This window comes from Musca domestica, unplaced genomic scaffold (genome assembly GCF_030504385.1).
Source record: "Musca domestica strain aabys unplaced genomic scaffold, Musca_domestica.polishedcontigs.V.1.1 19, whole genome shotgun sequence".
Taxonomy (NCBI): domain Eukaryota; kingdom Metazoa; phylum Arthropoda; class Insecta; order Diptera; family Muscidae; genus Musca; species Musca domestica.
The window spans coordinates 12770484-12795100 of NW_026712245.1; the positions used below are offsets into that span (position 1 = coordinate 12770484).

At 34.3% G+C, this 24617-nt stretch overlaps 3 protein-coding genes across 5 annotated transcripts; 2 read left to right on the plus strand and 1 right to left on the minus strand.

The window, feature by feature from the left end:
• The first annotated feature begins 249 nt into the window (after positions 1–249).
• Positions 250–2250, plus strand: LOC101899503 (uncharacterized). The gene is made up of 3 exons (XM_020039716.2): positions 250–1252; positions 1589–1768; positions 1825–2250. Exons 1-3 carry the CDS (start codon positions 681–683, stop codon positions 2075–2077), a joined length of 1005 nt encoding a protein of 334 aa, XP_019895275.2. The 5' UTR covers positions 250–680; the 3' UTR covers positions 2078–2250.
• On the plus strand, positions 2142–5722 carry LOC109612102 (uncharacterized). The gene is made up of 4 exons (XM_059121335.1): positions 2142–2453; positions 2533–2756; positions 5211–5387; positions 5450–5722. Exons 1-4 carry the CDS (start codon positions 2250–2252, stop codon positions 5676–5678), a joined length of 834 nt encoding a protein of 277 aa, XP_058977318.1. The 5' UTR covers positions 2142–2249; the 3' UTR covers positions 5679–5722.
• On the minus strand, positions 5683–20472 carry LOC131802013 (ethanolaminephosphotransferase 1-like). 3 transcript variants are annotated; one of them, XM_059121332.1, is made up of 10 exons: positions 20313–20472; positions 16625–16793; positions 9470–9538; positions 9230–9413; positions 8913–9169; positions 8689–8846; positions 7385–7565; positions 7117–7326; positions 7015–7056; positions 5683–5925 (listed from the first exon to the last, which is right to left on the minus strand). In XM_059121332.1, the coding sequence occupies exons 2-10, from the start codon at positions 16679–16681 to the stop codon at positions 5869–5871; spliced, it is 1215 nt and encodes a 404-aa protein (XP_058977315.1). In that variant the 5' UTR covers positions 16682–16793; positions 20313–20472; the 3' UTR covers positions 5683–5868. The 3 variants fall into 3 exon arrangements, with proteins under 3 accessions (XP_058977315.1, XP_058977316.1, XP_058977317.1); XM_059121333.1 differs by having other exon boundaries at positions 5683–7056; positions 20196–20468; XM_059121334.1 differs by lacking the exon at positions 20313–20472 and adding an exon at positions 20265–20283 and having other exon boundaries at positions 5683–7056.
• Positions 20473–24617: the final 4145 nt, after the last annotated feature.

Genomic DNA, 24617 nt, shown 5'->3' on the forward strand with positions numbered 1-24617 from the left:
TAATAGAGTGGGTCATCGATATGAAATATTCATGTTTTCAGTGAAAATATATTGCACGATAATTTAGCCGTATTGTTACTTTTTTGTTGTTTTTTTTTTTTAATAACTGAGGGATAAAATTTAAACATTAATGTAACTTTAAAAAGTTTAAAAATAGTTTTGTATTATATATTTTATTTTTTAAAATATTTAAAAGAAAACTTTTTTTAATAAATATAAGTTTTTTTGGATACCTTATGACAACTTTCGTTGGCTAAATTTCTTGAAATTTAAAAACATGTGATAATAGCAAGTTCAAAACATTATAAAAAGGGGTTGTGTTACATATGTATATATGTATGTATATCCTAGCTGATAAACAATGTGTTCTAGCGCACCAGTTCAATTATTCTTTGTTGTCATTAACCCGGCAACAAATCAATATTTATGTATTATTTATTTAATTCTTCCAATAATTGATTTATACAAAATGTAAGACAAGATTCATATTTAAATTTGGTTGAAATAAATACAGCTAAAAACGTAATTCAAGTTTTCTCTTAACTAATCTCTTTTTTATTTAGGATTTTGCTCAGCTCTGATGTACATCCCCCTTAATTTTTTGTATTATCGGATACAAAAAAGATACAACAACAATATTAACATTGCTTGGCAACTCTAAATCGTCGTATATTTCTCACATGGAGAACAAGCTAAAATTTGAAATTGTTTTAGTTTCCATTATCTGGTCTCTCAAGCAAGATCTACGCTTGATACGCTCAGTCCTAACCGTACTTCGTTTATTTTTGATTACAAGAATGTCTGCCATAGAAAATGATAAGAAACTAATCGAAGTTAACGATCTTGAGAATATTTGCAAATTGAGAGATCTGTATTTGAAAGATTGGCCCCAACACTGCGTTGGCTATTATTGTTTAGATAATTTTTACAAATGGAAGAGATTGGATGGCAACATAAAAAACTTGAAGATCTACACGATGAGAGAGGAGAGCGATCATGTGGAAGCTCTCTATGTTGTTGTCGATCGATATCAAGTGTTTCTTGGTTCTCTTAATACCACCAGCTGTGAGAATCTCTACCGGGCATTGGAACAATTGGATTGGTCGATTGGCCTGAAAGTAAGTTCTTTTCGTGAGTGCCACCGACAGTCGGTGCTGAATATTGTGCACAACAAAGGTCTGCAGTGTGAATACGATAGTCTGACGCTAATGTACTATATGCCGCACAATGTGGCGAAGAAACTGAAAATAAGGTAAATGTTTCTTTTAAACATACAAATGAAAACTATTTAAAACGGCCAGCATGTGAAAACTAAAATTATGACCAATTGGGTCATCTCGAAAATTTCTAAAAGTGGGAATTTTGTACTGATATTGGATATCTTTTGAGTAATTTAAGACTTGGTGCGGGTTGTATCTTTATTTCGTGGACTTTAACAAGTATCTAGGATACGCTTGTTATAAGTGGACCCACTTTCAGATTCTCCCCTATTTGAAATTAGAAATACATATCAATATTTGTTTTTAAGAAATTTTAACTAAAATATTTCTTAAACATGCATACGTATTTATTTTACTCCCAATTCCAGTTGTCCGAAAGGTTTTTATGTTAAACCCCTTACCTCTACCACTGATGCTGAAACAATCGACAAGCTATGGCCCAATCGCCACAATGGCTCGTTGTTTCTGATAAAACGACTCATTGATTGGAATGTAAACATGGGCGTCTATGCTGATGGAACGGATGAATTGGTGGCATGGTGTTTACGGTAAGAAAAAGCCTCTAATACGGCAAACAATATTTATACATTTATTTTCCACATAGCCTACAGGGTGGCTTTTTGGGCGCACTACAAGTCAAAAACGAATATAAGCGCCAGGGCTTGGGAAGCGTTGTAACCCGTGCCATAGCTCGCTCTTTGGGTGAACAGGGCGAGGATGTTATGGCACTTGTCAACGAGGATAATAAAGCATCGCGAGGCATGTTCGAAAAGATTGGTTTTACCGTAACCGATCGTTGCTATTGGCTACGTACTTTACCCACAGCGGAGAATTTCACCTGGCCAGATGGAGAATAATGTTTAAAGAGAAAAAAATACGTTCTCTCACACTCTTTATTGTTTAAACTCAGTGTAGAAAACAATTACATCGTTTAGTTGTAGTTTATACATCGTCCAGTATGTGTCATCAGGAAACGCATTTTTATAACTCGGAATAAAACAATACCAATAAAAACTGAAAATATAAAAAATGAGTAAATTTGAATTACTACAAACAGTTGAAGATTTGAAAGTACTCCGTGGCTTGTATGAAGAAAAATCATTAAAAACTCGCCATGGCTATTATACACTTACAAATTATGTTCAGTGGTTTGAATCAAATCCACAATTGGATTTTGTAAAAGCATATGTCGTTAGTAATTCTTGGCGGAAAAGTGGGCTCTTTATCATCGAGGTAGATAAACGAAAACAAGTAAAACAAAACAATATGAGTGAATATCTACTCTAAAGTTCAACTTAATTTGATTTTGAAGGATATGTATCAGTACTATATAAACTGTGTGACGTACGACGAGGAGGAGGTATCCACGGCACTCCGGTCAATCAACTGGGATCCCAACTTTAAAATAACAGCTCTGCCGGCATCACTAATTGACATAGTGGAGAAAACCTTTCAGGAAATTGGATTACAATACCGAAAGGTTAATCTACAAATATATGAACACGATCCGAATGCTGCTATGTATTCCCATATTAGGTAAGTTCAATGTATTATCAAAGCGACATAATTAATTTAAAAAACTGTTTGTGAATTAAAGCTGTATATCAGAACAAACGAATTTTGTAATTGTTTTGTTTGTAAAAGGTACACGTGCATGATGCACGTGTATACTATGAGCGTAAAAATAAAGTAAACGTGACCATTGCTCAACACTTTCATTTTACTACCTTTGCATTTTATGAGAAATTTGATAATTTTTGTAAAATGTAGAAATATAGCGGACCGAAGTATACCACTTAATCTAATACAGATGAAAGTATAAGTATGCTCAAAATTTAAAGAAAATCGAACATTTATTTCGAATTTTTATATTTTTGAAATTTTGTGGAGTAGGTACCAAAAGGAGTTGGTCGCAAAATTCCATATTCACATCAGATCTCTGGCTGAGGAAAAAATGTTTAGACTTACTAAGTTTGAAAGGATCGTTAACTTGTTTCGCAAGTTATGAGAGATATCAGTTTGAAAATGTTTGATCATTTGTGGGGAGGTATCAGAAGTAGTGGGTCGATATATCCCATCTTCACAGCAGATCTTGTGTTAGAATAAATATTGAAATGTGTGAAGTTTAGAATGAATCAGATGTTAATTTCGAATCTTATGAGAGATATAATTATTCAAATTTTTGACCCATTGTGGGGAAGTACCCGAAGTAATGGACCGACTTTCACACCAGATCTTGTGTTGGTAAAAATATTGATATGCGCGAAATGCAAAGACATTTTATAAGAGCTATAATTATTCAAAAATTTTACACTTTTTCTCAACTGACCTAGCAATGATACAAATACTATGATTTGCAGACCTTTGTGAGGGAGGTACCAGAAGGAGTGGGCCGATATTGCCCATCTCATAGCTCGATCTAAGTTTGATAATTATGCTACGATGTACCACAATGTCATTTAATAACTGACTGTCATTAAAATAACTGAACTTATACTTTCATTATACCCTACAACACTATGTGTTGAGGGTATTATAAGTTTGATTGGGCCAAAAATTATGTAACACCACGAAATATTGATTTCCCACATAGGAAAGTATATATGGATCTTCCTATCTCGCCGAGCTGAGCCGATCTAGCTATGTATGTCCGTCCGTCCGTCTGTCCGTCTGTCCGTCTGTCCATGTTAATTTGTAATCACTCTACAGGTCGCAATTATGGCCCGATCTTCACGAAATTTAAAATGTAGGTGGGGTTAAGGTCAGAATAGAACCCTATTTCTTTTGGAGAGGATTGCATAATATTTAGGGGTTGAAATGGACCAAAAACTGAAAAATTTGCTGATTTTGCAGTTGCTCTACAGGTCACAATTATAGACCAATCGACGCGGAATTTCGCATGTAGCTAGAGTTTAGGGCGGGGAAGAAGCCTACCAATTTGGGTGGTCATCGGATAATATTTAGCGGGTAAAATAGACCATATCTTTTTTGTTGAAAAAATTCAAAATTTTTCATTAAACCGCGAATATTTTAAATCGCGGCGAAATCACAAAGCCATGACAAGGTTACTCCTGATCTTTACATTGATGTTAACATCCAACAAAACGGATATATAGCAATATATGTGCGATATATATGTCTACCAAAGAAGATATGCTTAAAAGATGTCTTATATGTCGAGAACGGCTGAACTGATTTCGACAGTTCTCATTAATTCAGAATGGCCTATTGGCAGGAAAGAAAAAAACGTCTAAAAAAATCGCATAAAAACATCTCTTAAAGGTGAAAATATTGATTTTTTAAAATTTTCTCATATTTTTTCAATTTTGTCATATTTTTGGCATATTTTAATTTTGAATTAAATATTTGGTAATATTTCTGCAGCTAACAAAACTAAGTAGTTAGGATATCAGGATATCATATACAGATCGCATTTATGGCCCGATCCTAACGAAATTTTGCATGGGGATCAGATGAGGGTCAGAATAGGAGCCTACTCTTTTTGGAGATGATCGCCATATATTTAGGGGTTGAAATGGACCAAAAAAAACTGCAAAATTGTTAGCAGGATCTTCACTCACATTTGAATGGGGGTTACGGGCATTGCAAAAGCCAAGCAGTTTTGGATGGCCATCCAAAAATATTCAATGTGTGAAATAGTTTGCCAACTTTAGGAAGACCATTTATGTGCAACATCTTCCAATAAATTGGAAATGAGCAAATCAGTTTAAGTTGCTATTATTCGAAAATTAGAGAACGAAACCTGATGGTTTTCTTTTATTATTTGTCACAATATCTTGTGGAATTCTTTCGAGTATCTCGCCTATATAAACTGTATCGTTTATTATAGTGTTGTAGGGTATTCAACGGTCGGCCCCGCTCGACTGTAGCCTTTGCTTACTTGTTTTAATATATCCTTGTTATATTTATAATCATTCGCAAATTGTAATGTATATTGATATTTTTCATTATTATTATTATTATTTTAAGATGTCCCGATGAATTTGTCGTCGAGCCCTTGAATATTTCAGATGCCGCAATTGTTAATGACATTTGGTATTCTCGTCAAGAAGGTTCTTTAGAATTTATCCGATCCTTAATTCAATACAATATAAGTCTTGGCGTGTATCGCAAGGACAACAAAGAACTAGTGGCTTGGTGTACAAGGTTTGTCCTAAACAGAACTATTTAAAATATTTAACAATTGTTTTTATATATTTTACATTTAGATGTCAATGCGGATTTTTGGGAACCCTACATGTTCGAGAAGGCTACAGAAGACATGGCCTTGCATCAGTGCTCATCAAGGAATTTTTTAAACGAGTTTCACAAGAAGGCCATGCCTTGCGTACCATGATCAATGCGTCGAACGAAATATCGAAAAATCTTTTTACAAAATTCGGTTTCCATTCACAGGAAGAAGTCTTCATCGTACGTTGTCCCTCAAAACAAACATAGACAATTAACAGATTGTCATTACAATTTTATTATGTATATAAATATGTGTCAAATGTATACACTTATGTATGTAAAAATATAACGTCTTACAGCTATAATTAAAAGTATTTCTTAATTTGTATTTTGTCAATCTAATCCATGTTTTGGTGGCGTTCCTCGGCTTTGCTCCGAGCGAAGTAATTCAGTGTTCTTAAACGATCTCGGCCGTTGGCTGCATTTCTTCTTCCGCCGGTGTTGGTTTTGTAATCTATTTTAACATGTCCATCAATAAATAGGATTAATAACTGTTTTATAGATTCGAATAATTCGTTCTATGTGATATACCCATTTTATTAGTTGCATGCAGAGTTTTTAACCCATATTATTTTGAATTGCTTCCTGAATGATTGACAGATTATTTTCTTTTTTTCGATTGATATTTTTCTTCTTCGATATTTTCGATATTGCTGAGCTCAGTCTTGTGATATTTTTCCATAGGAAAATTCAATCTACCAAGTGTTAAAGGCAAATACAATTCCGTCTATTTAATTTTTAAATCTAAAAAGTCCTTTTCAGATTTATAAATCGAATTACATTTGCATTTTCAAATCCTAATGATTTATTTTCTCTTATTATTTCTTTTATATCTTTCTAAAATACGCTTATGGAAATAGATATACACTAATTGAATAAATAAGATTTAGAATATTGTTATATTTGTATATTTACAATTCTGACGTTGCTACCGACATGATATATTAAATTGACATTTAATCTATTTATTTATTATGTTCACCAAATCAAACGATGCATACACTTACGTATTAGAGATACATGACGGATAACGGGCAATGTGTCTCTTAACATGGTTCAAGTTGAGACCCAAAAATAATTGAGATAAAGAGGCTACTTTCTGAGAATTAAATTCGTTTTTCCATTTTTCCTTTTTTTTTTTTCAATTACATACCTAACACACATAGATTTCATTACATGCACACACATACACATAAGCCTAAGTTAGAATATATTTTCATAAGAAAAACTACTTTTAAATTTATGATCACATTCCGCTTATCCACACACACACGCACAAACATACAAACACAAATAAGAAAAAAACTGTGACACGTTTACAGTTTGTCATTGACACCATTGCGACAACACAACATAAATACAAGAAGGATAACCGAAAATATATCCATGTTCTGTAACAATCACACATTTTGCTTTACTTGGCCCCAATGGTTGTTAGTGCTTGGAAAAAAATACCCCTCAATGATTTGGGTAGTTGAGATGTGTTTTATTCGGCATGCTTTAAACCCTTACGAACTGCTGTCGTTACGGGACGATCTCTTACTTTGAAGCAGCGTATTTTGAAATGGCTACACATTTCCCGAACCTGCAAAATAGAAAGAAATGCATTATAAAAAACGTCGGAATGGCCGTCAGCAAAACCCACCAATCCATGTCCATAGTGCAAATGAGCTATGGTCACAAATATTGTCAGACCCTGAACAATCCACCTTTCGACATTTGCTTCAATTTCACTGCCCATCACCTGCTCATACCATGGAAAACAGCTCACAGCCACAGTGGCTACCAGGGGCCACATGAGTATATTGAAACCGTCACAACGGGTATCAGACATTTGCGCTACAATTAAACGACACTGCGAAATATTTTTTAAATAAATATTTTTTTCCAGCTTTGATTTTTTGGTTACTCACCGCAATATTCGAGAACAACGTTCCGAATAAAATGAACATAATTCGTGGTTCCAGGCTCAGAACGTTATTGCGAGAATAGAAGGCCCAAATTGTGGTGAAGAAAAAGAGCCACAGGAAGGGGAACATTGGACGAACTGCTTCCAAAAATGGCCTCATTTTGCCAGTCTTATTTTTGTAGGACCTAAAAAAAGAATCATGTTTAATAACAGCCTGGAAGGTAAACGAAAAGTCAGACAGAACCGACATTACGCCAAATTTAAGTATACGCCAAATTTAAGTATACCCTCGGGCCGTGCATAGGTTTTATGAGAAATCGTACGAAATATCAAATTGAATATAATTCTGAACAAGTGAAAAAGCTGTAGATTCGGCCGGGCCGATCTTTGAATACTCTCCACCATTTGGAACAATTTTGGCAATTTTCACAAAATAAAAAAAAAATAAAATCCCTTAAAAATTCCATTAAAATCTTAAAAATACCGAATGTTGCCGTTATATTAGGGCCTATACGACGACGTGGACCGGCATAGCCATAGGCACATTCATAAACTATTACAATATTCAAATGCGAAACTTGAATAAAAAAATCGGTGAATAATGTAGCTAAAATTATCAAAATACCGAATATAGGGAGGTACCGTTATAATGGAGCTATACGAAGACGTGAACCTGCAAAGTCACTTTTCTGTCTTAGGCTGTAGTATCATTACGAAATTCAAAACACCAAATTTGAAACAATTCCGGTGAATAATGTCGGTAAAATCATCAAAATACTAAATATCGGGGGGTACCGTTTTATGGGGGCTATACGAAAACGTGAACCTGAACAGGCAGTTTTCTGTCATGTATATTGGATTTTTAGAAGAACTGGCGAACGAATATGCATAAATCCCGAAAAATTTGATTATTTGAGTCATCAGTATAAATACTCTAAATTATATTATATACCCTACTTTGAGCGACGTTAACAGAACCTTTCATTCTGAACAGGCTGTTCGGAACTCTTTCACGGGTGCACAACAAAAAGTTAAGGACCTGAAACACACTTTGAGCAAGCTTGTTCAATGAAATGAAAAATATTTCCTTTATATATTTTTTTAAAAAATCACATTTTTTTAAAACAGGTCACACATAAGCTTGTCCAATATTGCAAATGTAAAATGTACAAAAATGCCCGAAAATTAATTATTTCGGAGCACTCCTGCCTACATCATTGTTTTTTTATTTCCTTCAAAAGAAAATTTCGAAATGGTGAGCTTAAACCAACGCCGGATTACCCTAACCAACATTATGTCAATACTTACATATAAATATTTTTGATGATGATTGGATGGCTTGTGACAATGCCCGAGCCGATTAAGATGATTTCAAACACATTGGCCATTGATAGATTGAAAATTGTTCGGGCACGCCAAATACCTGGCCCTATTACCGTAGTCAAAAACAGTGTTATGCTTACGCCCTAAAATAAAACAAAAAGCATTATGTCTGTGAGATGAAAACATCAAATCTGCGTTGTTCTACCTACCCACATCGTGAAGTCGTAGCCCCAAGGTAAAAACATTACACCGGTATTGTATTTCTCCACATGGGTCAAATAGAAGTTCAAAAACACATTCCAGATGACGAAAAACATACGAATAGGTGGCAAATCGTCCGATCCAAACAACGAAAACATATAGATGGGTATCAGAACAGCCGAATATGAATCTAAGCCATGGTCGAACAGTTCACCAAGCGGCCCACTTGTACCGGTACGCCGTGCCTGTTTGCCATCCATGCCATCTGTGAGCAACGCATTGGTCAGCAAAGCAATATTTCACAACACACGCACACACAACTTACCTAGATTATAATATATCAGTATATTTAAGGCCGCCACTGACCACACCCACCGCGGTACTGTATTCTCTGCAGGATTTGCTGCCTCAAAGTCCCAGTCGTAGTAAGATAGCAGAAGAAAATTAACCACCGTCATAAGAAATCCCACAAATGTTAGAATATTCGGCGCCAACCACATCGGAAGAAACTAAATGGGATAGTTTAAATAGCTGGACACAGTTGTTAGGGTTTATAAGCACTTACCTCTACACATTTATTCCAAAACGGGTGCATAACATAAACACTGAGAAATCCTATGTCAATACTGTTATACTGAAAAGGGAAAAGAGTGATTAATTAAGTACATTTCTTTATTATTATCTTGTCTATATTACTATTTTCATAATTGTTAATAAACATTATAAATATTAAAACAAAAAAAAGTTCTAAAATTGCTCATAAGGCGAGGAAATTACTTTAGACCCTAGTCAATGCGCGAAGATCTCTACTCCACGAAAGGACTGAGAAAAGCAGACATAATTTGACATATTTACTAAATTCATGTTTCTTTCTTTTATTAGTTTTGCCATTGGGAGAACCCAGAAAAGTTTAACATACCCTCGGTCACATAGAAGAGAGTATGAATATGAATGAATAACACATCTTCCATCTATGGAATCTGCCTACAGAGATGTCGAAAAATGTCTTTCATCGCAAGAACATTTACCAAGTGTCTCTTCACAGAAGGAATATAAAAAGTCGAAAGGCATCGGAATATGTATTATATTTTTATGTTATATTTTTTACAATTTTGAAATAAAACCAAAAAAGATTAAAGTTAAAAAGTAAAATTAAAGTTACGGTGTTGGGTGTTAATTAGGGCAAAGAAAAATAATATAAACAACAATTGCCCGATAAGCAATGGCGAATGATAATGACTTACTAAGATTAAGGTAAACGTGATATTCAAAATCAAACATCGTCTAATCATATAATTTACTTTTGATTATTAGTTATAAAACATGATTGATAACAAATATCGATGCATTATCATGGGTCAGGAATGCCCCGAAGTTAACGTTGTCCCAATAATGTACCGAATTTACTCCTAATAGGATCGATTTTAAATATTTGGTTCCTTAAATCGTATAAATACATATTTATTATGGCTACATCGTATTCTAATTAAAAAAAAAAAAAGATGAATAAAATATGGCGTATCAATTAGACATAAGAAGCTACTTGAACATTAAACACAATAAAATTTACTAAAGGATCAATAAGCCAGTAAAGAAAAGTCAAAAATCGAGCGGGGCCGACTATATTATACCCGACACCACTATGCGTATTTAGTAGAGCTCCCGTAACAAAAGAGGTTTATATTGGGAACTTATGGGAATCGATCGTACCAACTATGAACCTTATTTGAATGCGTATCATGGCTTTAGAGTAGTCACAATTGGGGAACTATATCGAACCTTAAATCGATTTTTAACAAATGAGACGGAGGATTTTGTACCTCTAGTACCAAATAACATTGCTGTAAAGTACATAATATGACTTCGATAAGAATTATATTTAAAACAAGTAAGCAAAGGCTACAGTCGAACGGGGCCGACCGTTGAATACCCTACAACACTATAATAAACGATACAGTTTATATAGGCGAGAAACTCGAACGAATTCCACAAGATATTGTGACAAATAATAAAAGAAAACCATCAGGTTTCGTTCTCTAATTTTCAAATAATAGCAACTTAAACAAATTTGCTCATTTCCAATTTATTGGCAGATTTTGTACGTAAATGGTCTTCCTAGATCTGGAACCAGTATTTCCCAAAGACCTATAATCTCTCAGAAGTGGCAAAAGATTAACATTTATCATTGGTTTTTGACTAAAATGCATCTATATGAGATACAGACATTTGAATATATTCTTCAATGAAATCAGCGTTAACGAAATAGTCAAAAGTGCGTCTTTCCTGTATTTGTGAATTCTCCAAAAAGTCACTGGAATGGTCATTTTCGTATTTTGTCTACAAAAGTTGGCAAACTATTTCGCACATTGAATATTTTTGGATGGCCATCCAAAACTGCTTGGCTTTTGCAATGACCGGTAACCCCCATTCAAATGTGCGTGAGTATCGGGCGATAATTACGACCTGCTGACAATTTTGCAATTTTGTTGGTCCATTTCAACAGCTAAATATATGGCGATCATCTCCAAAAAGAATAGGGTTCTATTCTGACCTTCATCTTATCCCCATGCAAAATTTCGTAAGAATCGGGCCATAAAAGCGATCTGTATATCATATATCAGGATATCCTAACTACTTAGTTTTGTTAACTGTAGAAATATTACCGAATGTTTAATTCAAAATGAAAATATGCCAAAAATATGACAAAATTGAAAAAATATGAGAAAATGTTACAAAATCAATATTTTCATCTTTAGAGAGATATTTCTATGCGATTTTTTAGACGTTTTTTCTTTCCTGCCAAGAGGCCATTCTGAATTAATGAGAACTGTCGAAATCAGTTCAGCCGTTCTCGACATATATGAGATCTTTCAAGCTATCTTCTTTGATAGACATATATATCGCACATATTTTGCTATATATCCGATTTGATGGATGTTAACATGAATGTAAAGATCAGAAGTAACCTTGTCATGGCTTTTGATTTCGCCGGGATTTAAAATATTCGCGGTTTAATGAAAAATTTTGAATTTTTTCAATACAAAAGATATGGTCTATTTTACCCGCTAAATATTATCCGATGACCACCCAAATTGGTAGGCTTCTTCCCCGCCCAAAACTCTAGCTACATGCGCAAATCCGCGTCGATTGGTCTATAATTGCGACCTGTAGAGCAACTGCAAAATCAGGCATTTTTTCAGTTTTTGGTCCTAAATATTATGCGATCATCTCCAAAAGAAATAGGGTTCTATTCTGGCCTTAACCCCACCTACATTCTAAATTTCGTGAAGATCGGGCCATAATTGCGACCTGTAGAGTGATTACAAATTAACATGGACAGACGGACAGACGGACAGACGGACAGACGGACGGACATACATAGCTAGATCGACTCAGCTCGGCGAGCTAGGAAGATCCATATATACTTTCCTATATTGGAAACCAATATTTCGAGGTGTTACATAATTTTTGGCCCAATCAAACTTATAATACCCCCAACACATAGTGTTGTAGGGTATAAAAATTATTGGAGAAATTTATGTACCGGACCTAGTTTCATCAAATGGAAAATTCGGTTGAATATTAAAAAATCTTCCCAATTTGGTTTGATATTGCATATATGGTGGACAATAACCATAAAATCGTATGAAGATATATATCGAATGTTTATATAAATCTGAACCGATCTCGATAAAATTTGACAGAGGTATTTCTGGGCTGTATCCGATGTCTGGTAACAAGTATCATTATGGTGGGATACATATTACAAATTTGAGCGACTTAAACACCAAATAGGGTGAAACATATATGTATATGGGAGTTATAGCTATATCTAAAATATATGTTTTCACCAAATTTGATGTACTTTCTTCTAGACTGAATCAGGTCGGATGTACCAAAATATAGGTCATTTGGACTAATATTGGTCATTACTTGCACAATTAACCCGAAATCGGTTGAAGATATATATGGAAGCTATATCTAAATTTAAACCAATTCTCACCAATTACAATAGGGTTCGTTCTTGGACCAAATAAATATTGTTTGGAAAATTTAATCTCAATCGGATAATAAATGCGACCTGTATTTTGTTCACAAAAATACATGGACGGACAGACGGACTGACATGCATAAATCGACTCAGAAAGGGATTCTATGGAGATTCTCAATAGCAATTATGGGTCTGTTTCGCTTCCTTCTGCATGTTACAAACAAATGCACAAAGACATAATACTCTTACCACTATGTGATGTAGGGTACACAAGATGAATAAAAGCTGGCGTATCAATTTGACATAAGAAGCTACTTGACCATTGTACACACTAAAATTTAGTAAAGGATCAATAAAGAGGATTATCCGTCGGTTTTTACGACATATGTATACCCTCAACCTTGCGTTATGATTGTTCAAACTGTTCACCATTTATGGGGTGTTCCGAAAGTGTGGGCCAATATCGTCCATTTCATATCTGACCTAAGTCTTATATAAATATTATAACGTACCAGCTTTGAACCACACCGACTACTTCCTTTACATTTTATGAAATGCGGTATAATTATACCCTCAACCATATGGCTAGTTATACCCTCAGCAATATGGCTAGAGAGGGTATATATCATTTGATACGGTCAAAACGTGCCTAGTCGAAATAACCGTTTTAGACCCTAGGTCTCTTTGGACTAAATCCATTTCAGGACATTTGGAGTCGATCTAGCGGTGTCCGTCCGTCTGTCTGACTGGCTGGGAGTATCCGATTTGGTCCAAACTTGGTACATCGTAATATTTTTGTCAAATTTAGTTCGAGTTCATAGATGGGCCATATGGGTCCACTCCTTCTGGTACCTCCCCCACAAAAGTTCGAAATTTTCAAAAAATATTTTTTCTGCACAGAAAGAGAAACGATAATCCGATTTTGCTCCAACTTTGCAAATCCAAATATTTGCGTTAGTGCTACGTCAGGCGGAAAAATGGACAATATCGGTCCACTCTATCAAGTACCTCCCAGCCAAAGGGTCAAAATTTTGAGTAATTAAAGCTCTTATAAAAAGTGATGTAAGAGTCCGATTGTCTTCAAATGTCACACATCCTAATAATTTTATTAACCCAAGGCCTGGTGTTAAGATGGAATATATCGGTCCACTCCTTCTGGTACCTCCCCCACAAAAATTAAATATTCATTAAGCACATAAAACAGAAAAAAACCATCCGACACCAGAAGGAGTTGACCGATTTGAAACGGATTTGTTCCAAAAGACGTAGGGTCTTAAACCGATATTTCAGTGAGGCACGTTTTGGTCGTCGATATATACCCTCAGAGGGTTTTTGCATAAAATGGACAAAAATTGGCGGAAACAAATGTAACAGGAAGTTTAGTTTTTCGTGATAGTATAATTTAAATTCAAATCTGAACACCGAAAACATCGAAGTATAGTTTTCTCGCCCATGAGAACCACATTAATATCATAATCTCTTCTTGTGATCATCGTCTTCCGGTTTAAGAAATGAAGACATAAGCTGTAGTAATGATATACTGCGACTTTATGATGCACTTCAGGGTCACAAGCAAAAAAAAAATACCAACTACATACATCATAAAAGTGCAACTTACGGCCTCTATCTCCTTATGGTTTTTAATATTCTTACCAACTAGTTTTTCCCCCAAAGGGAATTTTCAATTCCCAGACTTAGATTCCCATTAATATATCAGTTTAACTGATATTTTTATATACGCAGAGACATCAAAACAACGACATCCAATTTAATACTAAAACTTCGCTAAAAATACATACAATAATTGCAATTATTTTTTTCAATAAAATCAATACCTTGCAAACAGCCGAGTATGATATGAATGACAGGTGTTCGATTTTTTATACATTTTTTAATTGAGTCGTTTTAGACTTCATGTTAGTGTTGGCCGGGATTTATATAAGATTGGTTGGAACACACATTGAAAACTAGATCTTAAAGAGTTTCATAGTTGTACCCTGTACTTCATATATGTACTTGATAGATGTCGCTATTGAACCCATAAATTGCGACTACCGAAAACTTTTAATCAATTACATTAAGCAGCTAATCTGAACAGATTTGGGTTTATATTTGAGAAGTGACCCATATTGGTGATTTTTGTTACGAAGATATTCTATTCTATATTACTGTACTTATATAAGTTAATCTCAAAAAATTCAAAAACATTTATTGAAAACTGTTCAAAGTTATACTCAGAAGAATTTCCCCTTTGCACTGAACACACATGTTGCGGATGAGCCTATATGTAAATGTAAATGTTATTTACTGATTTCTTCGTGGGGAATATATACTATCGTGTCCTTGCTAATTCTTGTTAATTAAATAAGAACTTGCTTGCAATGGCCAGACAGCATTCTATGCAACAATTAATTAATTATTATTGTATGACGTATCTATGTATGCATGTTCACACGTGTATTAAATTACTTCAATTACATCTTGGTGTAAGGAAATTTAGACAAAAAATTTCATTAACCTGTTTTTTATATCCCTCTTAAGTTTCCTCATGTTTCTCATAATTTTTGACCGAATTTCATTTGTGAGATTTCGCACGCGAATCCTCAGATTAAGATCACAAAAGTTTATTGTCGACAAAAACAACAACTCAACAACAAATCTCTATTTTAGACCGCAGGCACAACATGTTCGCTCCACCAAACAGACACCCGTTTGTGACGATGATAACACACCAGCCCGCTTATCGCTGTCGGTACGCACAACCCTCTGGTTCTTCCATTGCCCTAGTGAGTTCAGCAAAAACAATGTCTCATTCCATTTTAAGAAATCAATTTACAATTCCATTGAGAAAAATTCATTTGCAAAACTGGACACTCGACGCTTCACTTGGTCAATGCCCCCCACAATCGGGACGCTAACGGAATTAGACGGACGGAGAACGAAATGAAATTGAAAGATCACTCTCCGCCAATGAGCACAACAAAATCTCAGAATAAAGAAACGAAGCAGATAAGCGAGCATGATCAGTGGAGGGGTAATGCGAACGGATGAACGGTCACAGAAAGGTGGTGATATATATTTTTTTTATAACAACAATTGACCAACAAAAATCCAATTAAACGAATAAATCAAGAAACAGTGTCACTGTCTTGGTTTGTCATTTTAATGATGTTGATCCGGTTTGAAGACTATTTTTGGAAATGTGGGGGGCTTGATTGGGGATGGTTGTGAGGATGGTCAGTGAACAATAGGCATTATTATGCTGTTAGAAACTCCTTGAAAGTCAAGCTTTGAGGACCTACGTATGTATGTTGCATAGGTAACTGACAGATTTTGCATTTCATAAAAATTATATGCAGTATAATTTTATAAAATTTAGAGCCCCTCCTAGTCGAACATAAACAAATTTTAGCAACAACGTGGAAATAATCAAATGCAATTAAATTGTAATCTAAGGTCAGCAATGTGAGAGTGTGTGGGTGTTTTAATCTATTCTTTGAATTCATGTGGAACAAATTGCTTTCACAAAAAAATAAATAATTTCAAGGCAATAGAAATATTTGAAAAACAAACAATCGATGACATTTTAAAAGAACACAATAATCTGCAAACAAATGTAGCGTTCGAGTACGTTTGATTCAATTTGTTAGGTGTCCAGCCCATTTTTGCCGGTGTCGTCAACTCTAATTAAATTATTGCACTCTTTGGGGGTTTGTTCACGTTTCTTACCTTGTATTTTTCGAAGCCCTTCAAATGGGCTTCTGTTAAATATTTGACGCCCAACATGTTGTCACTGTCAGCGGTAATGGTGTCCTCTTGCTTGTCTCCGGGGAAATGATTTAGTTTGTCGGGGCTTTAAAAAGCCTAACCTTAACTGTGGGCAAATTTTCGTTCGCTTCTGTTTAATTGGAGAAATTTCAAATCAACTTTTGTTACTTTTTCACGTCTTTGTTACAACTATTCGCGCGGCACACTATCGACCGACTGTCGCAAAATATGTATCGCATTCCAAATGCTCATCACTCTACACGCAAAAAGCTACAGAATAGGCGTTATCAACCGTTTTTGACTTTAATCAGCTGAAAATTGTTTCATGGCTATCGCAAGATTCCAAATTAGTGGGGAACTGATTATGAGAAGACACACATACGGCACAGTGGAAGATTTTTATACAGCTATTTATTGCAATGTAGTTTCATTTCGAATTGTCACAAAAATTTGAAGTTTGTTAATTTCTAACTTTGGAAAAAGATTTTATTGTTTTATCAACTTTTCTTACCGAGTAGTACCGAGTTAGGAAAATTAAAAACAAATATCACAATCAGTGTCTAGATAAAGATGACCAAGAAAACTTTTTTGACAACAATTCGACAATGAACTCAGTAGGTTTTGCACTATTGTGATGTGATTTTCTTTGAATTGAATTTTAATTAATATTTACAACTTTTGGGGAAAATAAATGATTGTGTTTTGGGGTGAAAAATCATTGTATTTGAATAAGGAACTCGATATTGTGAAGAAATTTGCGGCTTGTTGCATTTGCTATTAGTAAATTTGGCCCTACCTTGAAATTATTGTACTATGATCCCGATTCCCCTCTGAGCAAAAACTGTGAATATGTGGTACGACCGTAAGACCCAAATACACAAACACTATTTAATTTCAATATTTATAAATTATTAAATATAAATTTAAAAAAGTCACATATTGTATTTAAGCAAAGTTGTGGAAATTAAACCATTTTTTTTTCACATTATAAAAACTTAATAAAAATCACCCACTGTGCATCACCAATCGAGAGTGGAGAGTGTCAACAGCTATTCCTACTTCCTTTAGAATGCTTTCGTTATTTTTATTTGCAGCAGCGTGTACTTCAACGAACATGTCATACGAATGTAGGTAAATACATAGTTATGTTGTTCTATATGTAAAAGGACAGTGAGTGTAGAAAATGGGTCTAAAGCAGGAACAAAGAGCATTTGGAAGGACCAAATGTCCCTACAAACCTTCGAGCGTCGTTCCATTACGCCATATTTTTATGTTGGGGAAAACTATGTAGATCACTTTCAATCTGGCATTACATTAGCCGAATATTATAAATCTAATTAAATACTATCTTTTCAAAAAAAATAAATAAATAAATAAATAAAACTAATTTCAGCCAGTGGAAAGTGTATAGAATTTCCAACAACAATTTGGAAGACAGATTACAAGGCAATGTAAACAAAACTTTCCAGCAGAAACTTGGGAGCTGTATGGGCCGAATAACAATTAAAAGACAATCTAAACAGTAGCATTGTCATTAGGTTGATGGCAATTAATTATTCATTAAAAAATAAAAAGACAAAATAACTTACTTTACTCATTTCCAAGTAATGAGTAACCTTAGCACAGAGTGCGCCCGTCAGACTACAATTCCCCGGTTTGTAAGTTCGATTTTGTGAATGAAAACTATGAGCTCTGCATGTAAAGGTGTAGGTACATACGTAGCTTGACGTTTTCGCATGGTATATTTTGTGACATAAAGGGATGCCAGAGCAGAACCCGAATCCTGCCATCGTTTCCCCTTAAAGGGTGAGATGTAAAAACTGCAACCAAATTCAGACTGCTGTCATTTTTAAGAAACCCCAGAAAAAAGTTATTCGTGAAGGAATTTAAGCCTGATAGTGTGATTTCTGAAAAATGACTGGTGAGCTGAACATATCGAAATATTCCATTAGATTCCAAAAGTGCAAGAACTTAACAGAAAGGAAATAGACTCAAAACTTTGTAAACAAACAAAATTATCGTGTTTACTTGCCAAAGAGGTCGGCTAAAAATGGGCACCTTCGGTTAGCCACCAGAACTCAAGCGCCAGCCATGGTGACGGTGTGGGCCGCCATAACTGTAGTATTTTGGAAAGCAAGGTTGGCACTAAAAAATACCAAAGTGTAGTTCACCTCAAGCGCTTCGCCGGGAATGGGCCAAAATACCGCAGAGCACTATTCGGACAGCGTTAGACGGTTTCATTAGACGGCCATAATTCGTGCCAAAGGTAACCAATTCGAACAAAACTAAATGTATTCTAAAATATAGCATTGCCTGAAATTAACATAGGCTATATAAATTTTTGAAATTCCACTTGGAACTGGAATCGGATGTACCTCAATAATTTTAGATTTTGTATGCAAATATCTTTTGATCGGTTAAATATACAGTTTTAAAATTAGTAATGCGTACGCAATTTGGTATAAAAATAAATTTACCTAATAATATTGAAATCGGTTCAGATTTGCATATAGCTCCCATATATTTTTTTGGCCGATTTCATGTATTTGATGTACCAACCACGCTATGCATCTCCAATTTCAGTGAAATTTGGAATGTGAAACGGAATTTGGTCTACAAAAAAATTTGTCAAATTACATTGATATTGATTCAGATTTCAATATAGTTCCAATATAAATGATTTGGAGTATTTGACGCTATGTATGTCAAATTTCAATGATGTTTGGAATGTGTGAGGGAAGTTGATCTAAAATTCATACAGTGAAAACACACGGCGATTATTACGGGGAATCCCACGAATAGTGGTTTCCACTACATTTGGCATTTCTTATGACAATTAACAAATCACAAATCACACAACTTTACGTGTACACGGGCTAAATTTAGCATGTTTTTATTTTAACATTTTTTATGTTACAATAAATACGTTTTTTTTAGTTCTTGAATTTGTTTTTTTAGAACTACAAAACATTTGTATATACAATTTTGAATATAAAACGAAAGGCGAACGGAACACATAGTGTTTCTTATACAAAACCCTTTGATGGTACAAAGTACTTTTTACGACGCTCTTTGTATATCATATATTGTTGATTATATTTTTCTATGTTACAAAAGAGCTGGCTTTATACCCCAGTAATCTTGTGGGGAAAACATACAAACATACGTAATCATGTATTGACACTAATTATAGAAAATACGGCAGCTGGGTTTAAGTTCAATGAAATGTGAATTTTAAAATCAAAGTCAAAAACCTATGCATTGATATACCAATGCCAAAAACGACCATAAATTCTGAATCGTTCTGTTTTCACTTCTCATTCCGGTTGGATAGAAACCGTAATTATCATTAGATTCAAGGCTTGCTTCCCGCATTTATTAATTTTAAGTTGTTTTTTGGAACACGTTTTAATAAACTGCAGCCGAATAATAAATATTCTCTTTTATCCCCTTATTAATTATTATGAACTTTGCTGTTACTCCATTAAATAGTTGGTTTAAAAAACAATTAAAAATAAAATTGAGATTTTACGAGTAACATTCAGAGTAGCAGTGAGATGCGGTACATATGCACTTAAGTCTTTTGCGTCCGCGGAATTACGTTTATTTGGTGAAAATAATAACGGTTAAATTCGCTTATGGGTCATACTCGTATGTTGGAACGCAATTCGCGGGTCTACTTTTTAAGATAAAACACAAGGCTAGCACTTTTACACGGCGAAACCTCGACCAAATCTTGTTTTGTCCCCGACTAACAAAAACACTTTCGGCACGTCTGTTCCGGTCGATTCTTGAGAGTTAACTGAAAGTGCAAACATCGAGAGTGCAGAATAATAAGTGGTCAATTGTGTTGGTGAGCTTTCTTTTATACCCTATTAGCCGGCCATGCGGCATTGTCGGTTAAAGCAATGATACGTAACAAATCGATTTGTATAAACGAAATAACTGTTTTAGGACGCTTGGAGTCGATCTAGCCATGCAAGTCTATATGTATGTGTGCACGATGACTCTCGAAGCGAGTATCCGACTATGATACAAACTTGGCACATCGTAGACTTTAGATAAGAATTAAATTAGGTTTTAAACAATATTTGCCTACTCTTCTTATACCCTGCCAAAAATGATCAAAACTTTGAATAATAATGATAATAAAATGTGAAATCAGTGTCCGATTTTTATTAAACTTATCACATCTTAATATTAATTCCTATTTTAGGCAAAGTTTTGAGAAATGAATACTGAATACTGAAGTTCAAAATGAAGTTCTATGAATACTGACGTTCAAAATTTGAGCCGAGGAAGTACCCGATATATGTTAAACTTGGTATATCGTTACATTTAGATGAGACTTAGATCAGATGTGAAAATGGACAATAATATCTCACTCTTTCTAGTACCTCCCCCACCAAAGGTAAACGTTTTGAATAATAACTGTAGGATATGTGAAAACAATTTTTTATACTTAGAGAAGACATAGGTCAGGGACAATTATGTAATATCTCAATTTTATATCCAACCGACTAGGTCGCTCCTCTGCGAATCAAAATGTCTCATAACCTGGTTAAAACGAATTAATTAATAACATTTCAATTTAACGCTTTGCCAAAAAGAAAACGCTTAAAAACATTGCTAATATCGAAAATATAGCCGATGTGTAGGGTGTTAAGTAATGTGCTTTGAATGTTTCTAAGCATTTTATCTAGCATCTCAACTGGCCTATTATATTTTTATCTAAATTGTATATTTTTATAATATCAACACCCATACACAAATTTAGTTTAGGTGATAGTCAAGGTATTTGTTAATTTAATGCCAAACCATTATTCTCATCATTCGAATTATTGTTACGATAAATAGTGGATGATGGGAGAATGTCTGTGGCAAAATTTCATTCAAACCAGTTTCATATGAATACACTAAAACGGAAGGCGCACGACCTGCACTTTGAACTGAAAAACTTAATATATAAACATCTGTGATATGTAACCCCTACAAATCGGCTAGGAAAATATTATTCTAATTATAAATTTACACGCGCAATAAATGTTATTGCAAACACAGGTAGATGACAGCATGTTAAAACATGTCTGAAATAGAATAGATCAAATCTCAAAATCAATCACAATGAAAACTCGCTAGGTATACATATTTAGAGGAGATGAGAGTGCACACTATGAAGCAAAAACGGATTGTACAAAACAAAGCTATTTCATTATCTACCAACACAGAATCGTAGAGGATATCAGCAACATGTCCTTTGTGTTTGTGTATGTTCTTTGTTTAGCGTGTCTTACTTCCCTAAAAATGTATGTTTGTCTGTCTTGAACAATGTTTAAAATGATGAACTGTCTGAGACCTAAATATGTATGTGTTTACTGTTGTCGCACAAATGTGCAGAGTACAATTCAGGATTAATTCGCCGTATTCTATGGCCTGGCTATGTCTACGTCTGTTTATTGTGTGTTTTCAGAAAAAAAGAAACGAAAATTCAAGGTTCTTGTCTTCCATCTTATTAATTGTGCAGACTGTAAAGTAACAAAAGAAAACCGCAGAACGAACCATAAGAAGGTCTTCTATTAGCATCAATGCAAATTTCGCATGATTTAAACTCTTATTTTCTATCTTTGAACACCAAAGTAAAAATTATTCCACAATTTTTGTACGCGGTTTGAAAGTGTACATCGGGAAGTAACCCAAATAAGGGCGAAATACCCCTGTTTAACCCTCCTTGATATTAGGATGTAGCATGGCACAAGAATACAGGTAGTTGCATCAAAGCTTGGGAGCATTGATATATCAAAAAATTGTAAATATTTTTTCAAATATATGTAGAAATTTATATGTTTTCTTATACGACGTCATTCGGAGGTTATTATAATCCGCTTTTATCAACAATTGCAAATTTAAATAATTTTTCATTCAACATTTTCAATTCCAAAATTGGTTTGACAGTTCATTGTCCCAGCAGCTGTGTCGATGCGTCTACCTATATTCTTCTACCATGGGATGTAGTATGTCACATATTACTTTACACACTCTAAACAATTGGTATTTTTTAAGTTATTTTATACGTTCCACCATAATATGGAGGGTATATGTGGTATGTCATTCCGTTTGTAACACATCGAAATATACATTTTAGACACCACAAAGTATGTATATTCTTGATCAGCATAAAATTCTATGTTGATTTTGCGATGTCCGTCCGTCTGTCCGTCTCTGAAAATCACTCTAGCTTCCGAACGAAATTAAGTAGGTTGAAAAATACTTACTCAAATTTTTATTATGTCTGCAGGACTTCTGATATTGGTATAAAATTGTCATCCACGTTTTGGTATAGGTATTTTAGTGATTGCATGTCACCGGAAATATTTTAAATTTGATATTTGAAGTTCGTAATGGATAGTACAGCCTAATACAAAAAATTTTCTGTGCAGGTCCACGTCTTCGTATAGCCCCCATATAACGGTACCTCCCGATATTCGGTACTTTGATGATTTTAGCGACATTGTTCACTGGAAATATCTCAAATTTTATACAGAAAATTGTCTGTGAAGGTCCACGTATTCGTATAGCCCCCATATAATGTTACAGTCGCGTTATTCGGTATTTTGATGATTTTAGCGACATTATTCACAGGAATTGTTTCAAATTTGGTGTTTGAAGTTCGAAATGAATACTACAGTCTAAGACAGAAAATTGTCTTCGTATAGCCCCCATGTTACGGTATCTCCCGATATTGGGTATTTTGATGATTTTAGCGACATTATTCACCGGAAATGTTTTAAATTTGGTATTTGAAGTTTGTAATGGATACTGCGGACAGAGGCAGAAAATTGTCTGTGCAGGTCCACATGTAATAGTACCTCCCCATGTTGATGATTTTAGCTACATTATTCACCGAATTTTTTTTTTTCATGTTTCGCATTTGAATATTGTAATGGACCTCTGCAGGTCCACGTCGTCATTTCGACTCTAATATGACGGTTACATCTGGTATTTTTATTTTATTTTTAACAGAATTTTTAACGGATTTTATAATTTACATAAATTGCCAAATTCCTTCTAAATGGTGGAGGGTATTCGAAGTTCGGCCCGGTCGAACATGAAGCTTTTTTACTTGTTTTTTCTTAAAATAGTCTGGTGTTTTGCATTATTTTAAATCTAAAGTAAAGTATACTGCAGGCATTTTTATTCAAATTATTGAATATTAGACTTAAAATAACAACTGCTACATTTTTTCAAGTGTCACATAATTCTTTACGCAAATCGCATTTTTCATTTTTTGGTAAATTGTCGTTGGATAACCTCTACAAAGCGAGACTTAATATTATAGTTTGCAGGAGTTTGCCATATAAATAGCAGCAACCCTGAAAGCAAAAGTTTCAAAAGTATATCGAGAATTTTTATCGGACATTCTTATATAACCGAATTAAAATAAGTCTGAAAATTATCAATTGTTTAGAGGGTGTAATGTTATGTGTGACATCCTCAAAAGACTCAATGAATGAATATATTTGGTTCCTTTTCCTCAATAGTATATAATAATATTTAAATGTGATAAAAATGTGGCCCCAAGATTGAGGGCCTAAACTGATTCGACACCTTAGTCATACACATGTATATGTGTCCATTTATCCTATAGGTATATCCTGACAGCCAAATGCACTGATACTCATACATGTTTTGTCCCATTGCACGGACAATTGAGGGTTTCTTTTCGGTTTCATATTACCTGTGGGTTTGTTCCCATTTATATTTGCAACGCTGACGCGGACTAACCCTTAAGTTTGTCGAAAAGAAATCGAAAAAACAACAACAACACCTGGCAAATGAACTGTAAAAGAATTGTTTCACTACTTGCTAACAATTTCATCTAATGCTTTTAAATAAATGGATTGGCGCAAATGAAAATATTGATTTCATTACAAATGTATTTTTTTTTTTAATTTTT

Excerpts from the sequence above, each read along its gene's own strand:
- LOC131802013 (XM_059121332.1), bottom strand. The coding sequence starts at position 16,681 with ATGTTGGGCGTCAAATATTTAACAGAAGCCCATTTGAAGGGCTTCGAA. Across the intron at positions 9,414-9,469 it reads TTTGGAATAAATGTGTAGAG|TTTCTTCCGATGTGGTTGGC; the intron begins GTAAGTGCTTAT and ends TATCCCATTTAG. Across the intron at positions 9,170-9,229 it reads ACTGATATATTATAATCTAG|ATGGCATGGATGGCAAACAG; the intron begins GTAAGTTGTGTG and ends CGTTGCTCACAG.
- LOC101899503 (XM_020039716.2), top strand. The coding sequence starts at position 681 with ATGGAGAACAAGCTAAAATTTGAAATTGTTTTAGTTTCCATTATCTGG. Across the intron at positions 1,253-1,588 it reads GCGAAGAAACTGAAAATAAG|TTGTCCGAAAGGTTTTTATG; the intron begins GTAAATGTTTCT and ends TCCCAATTCCAG. Across the intron at positions 1,769-1,824 it reads TTGGTGGCATGGTGTTTACG|CCTACAGGGTGGCTTTTTGG; the intron begins GTAAGAAAAAGC and ends TTTTCCACATAG.
- LOC109612102 (XM_059121335.1), top strand. The coding sequence starts at position 2,250 with ATGAGTAAATTTGAATTACTACAAACAGTTGAAGATTTGAAAGTACTC. Across the intron at positions 2,757-5,210 it reads GCTATGTATTCCCATATTAG|ATGTCCCGATGAATTTGTCG; the intron begins GTAAGTTCAATG and ends TATTATTTTAAG. Across the intron at positions 5,388-5,449 it reads CTAGTGGCTTGGTGTACAAG|ATGTCAATGCGGATTTTTGG; the intron begins GTTTGTCCTAAA and ends TTTTACATTTAG.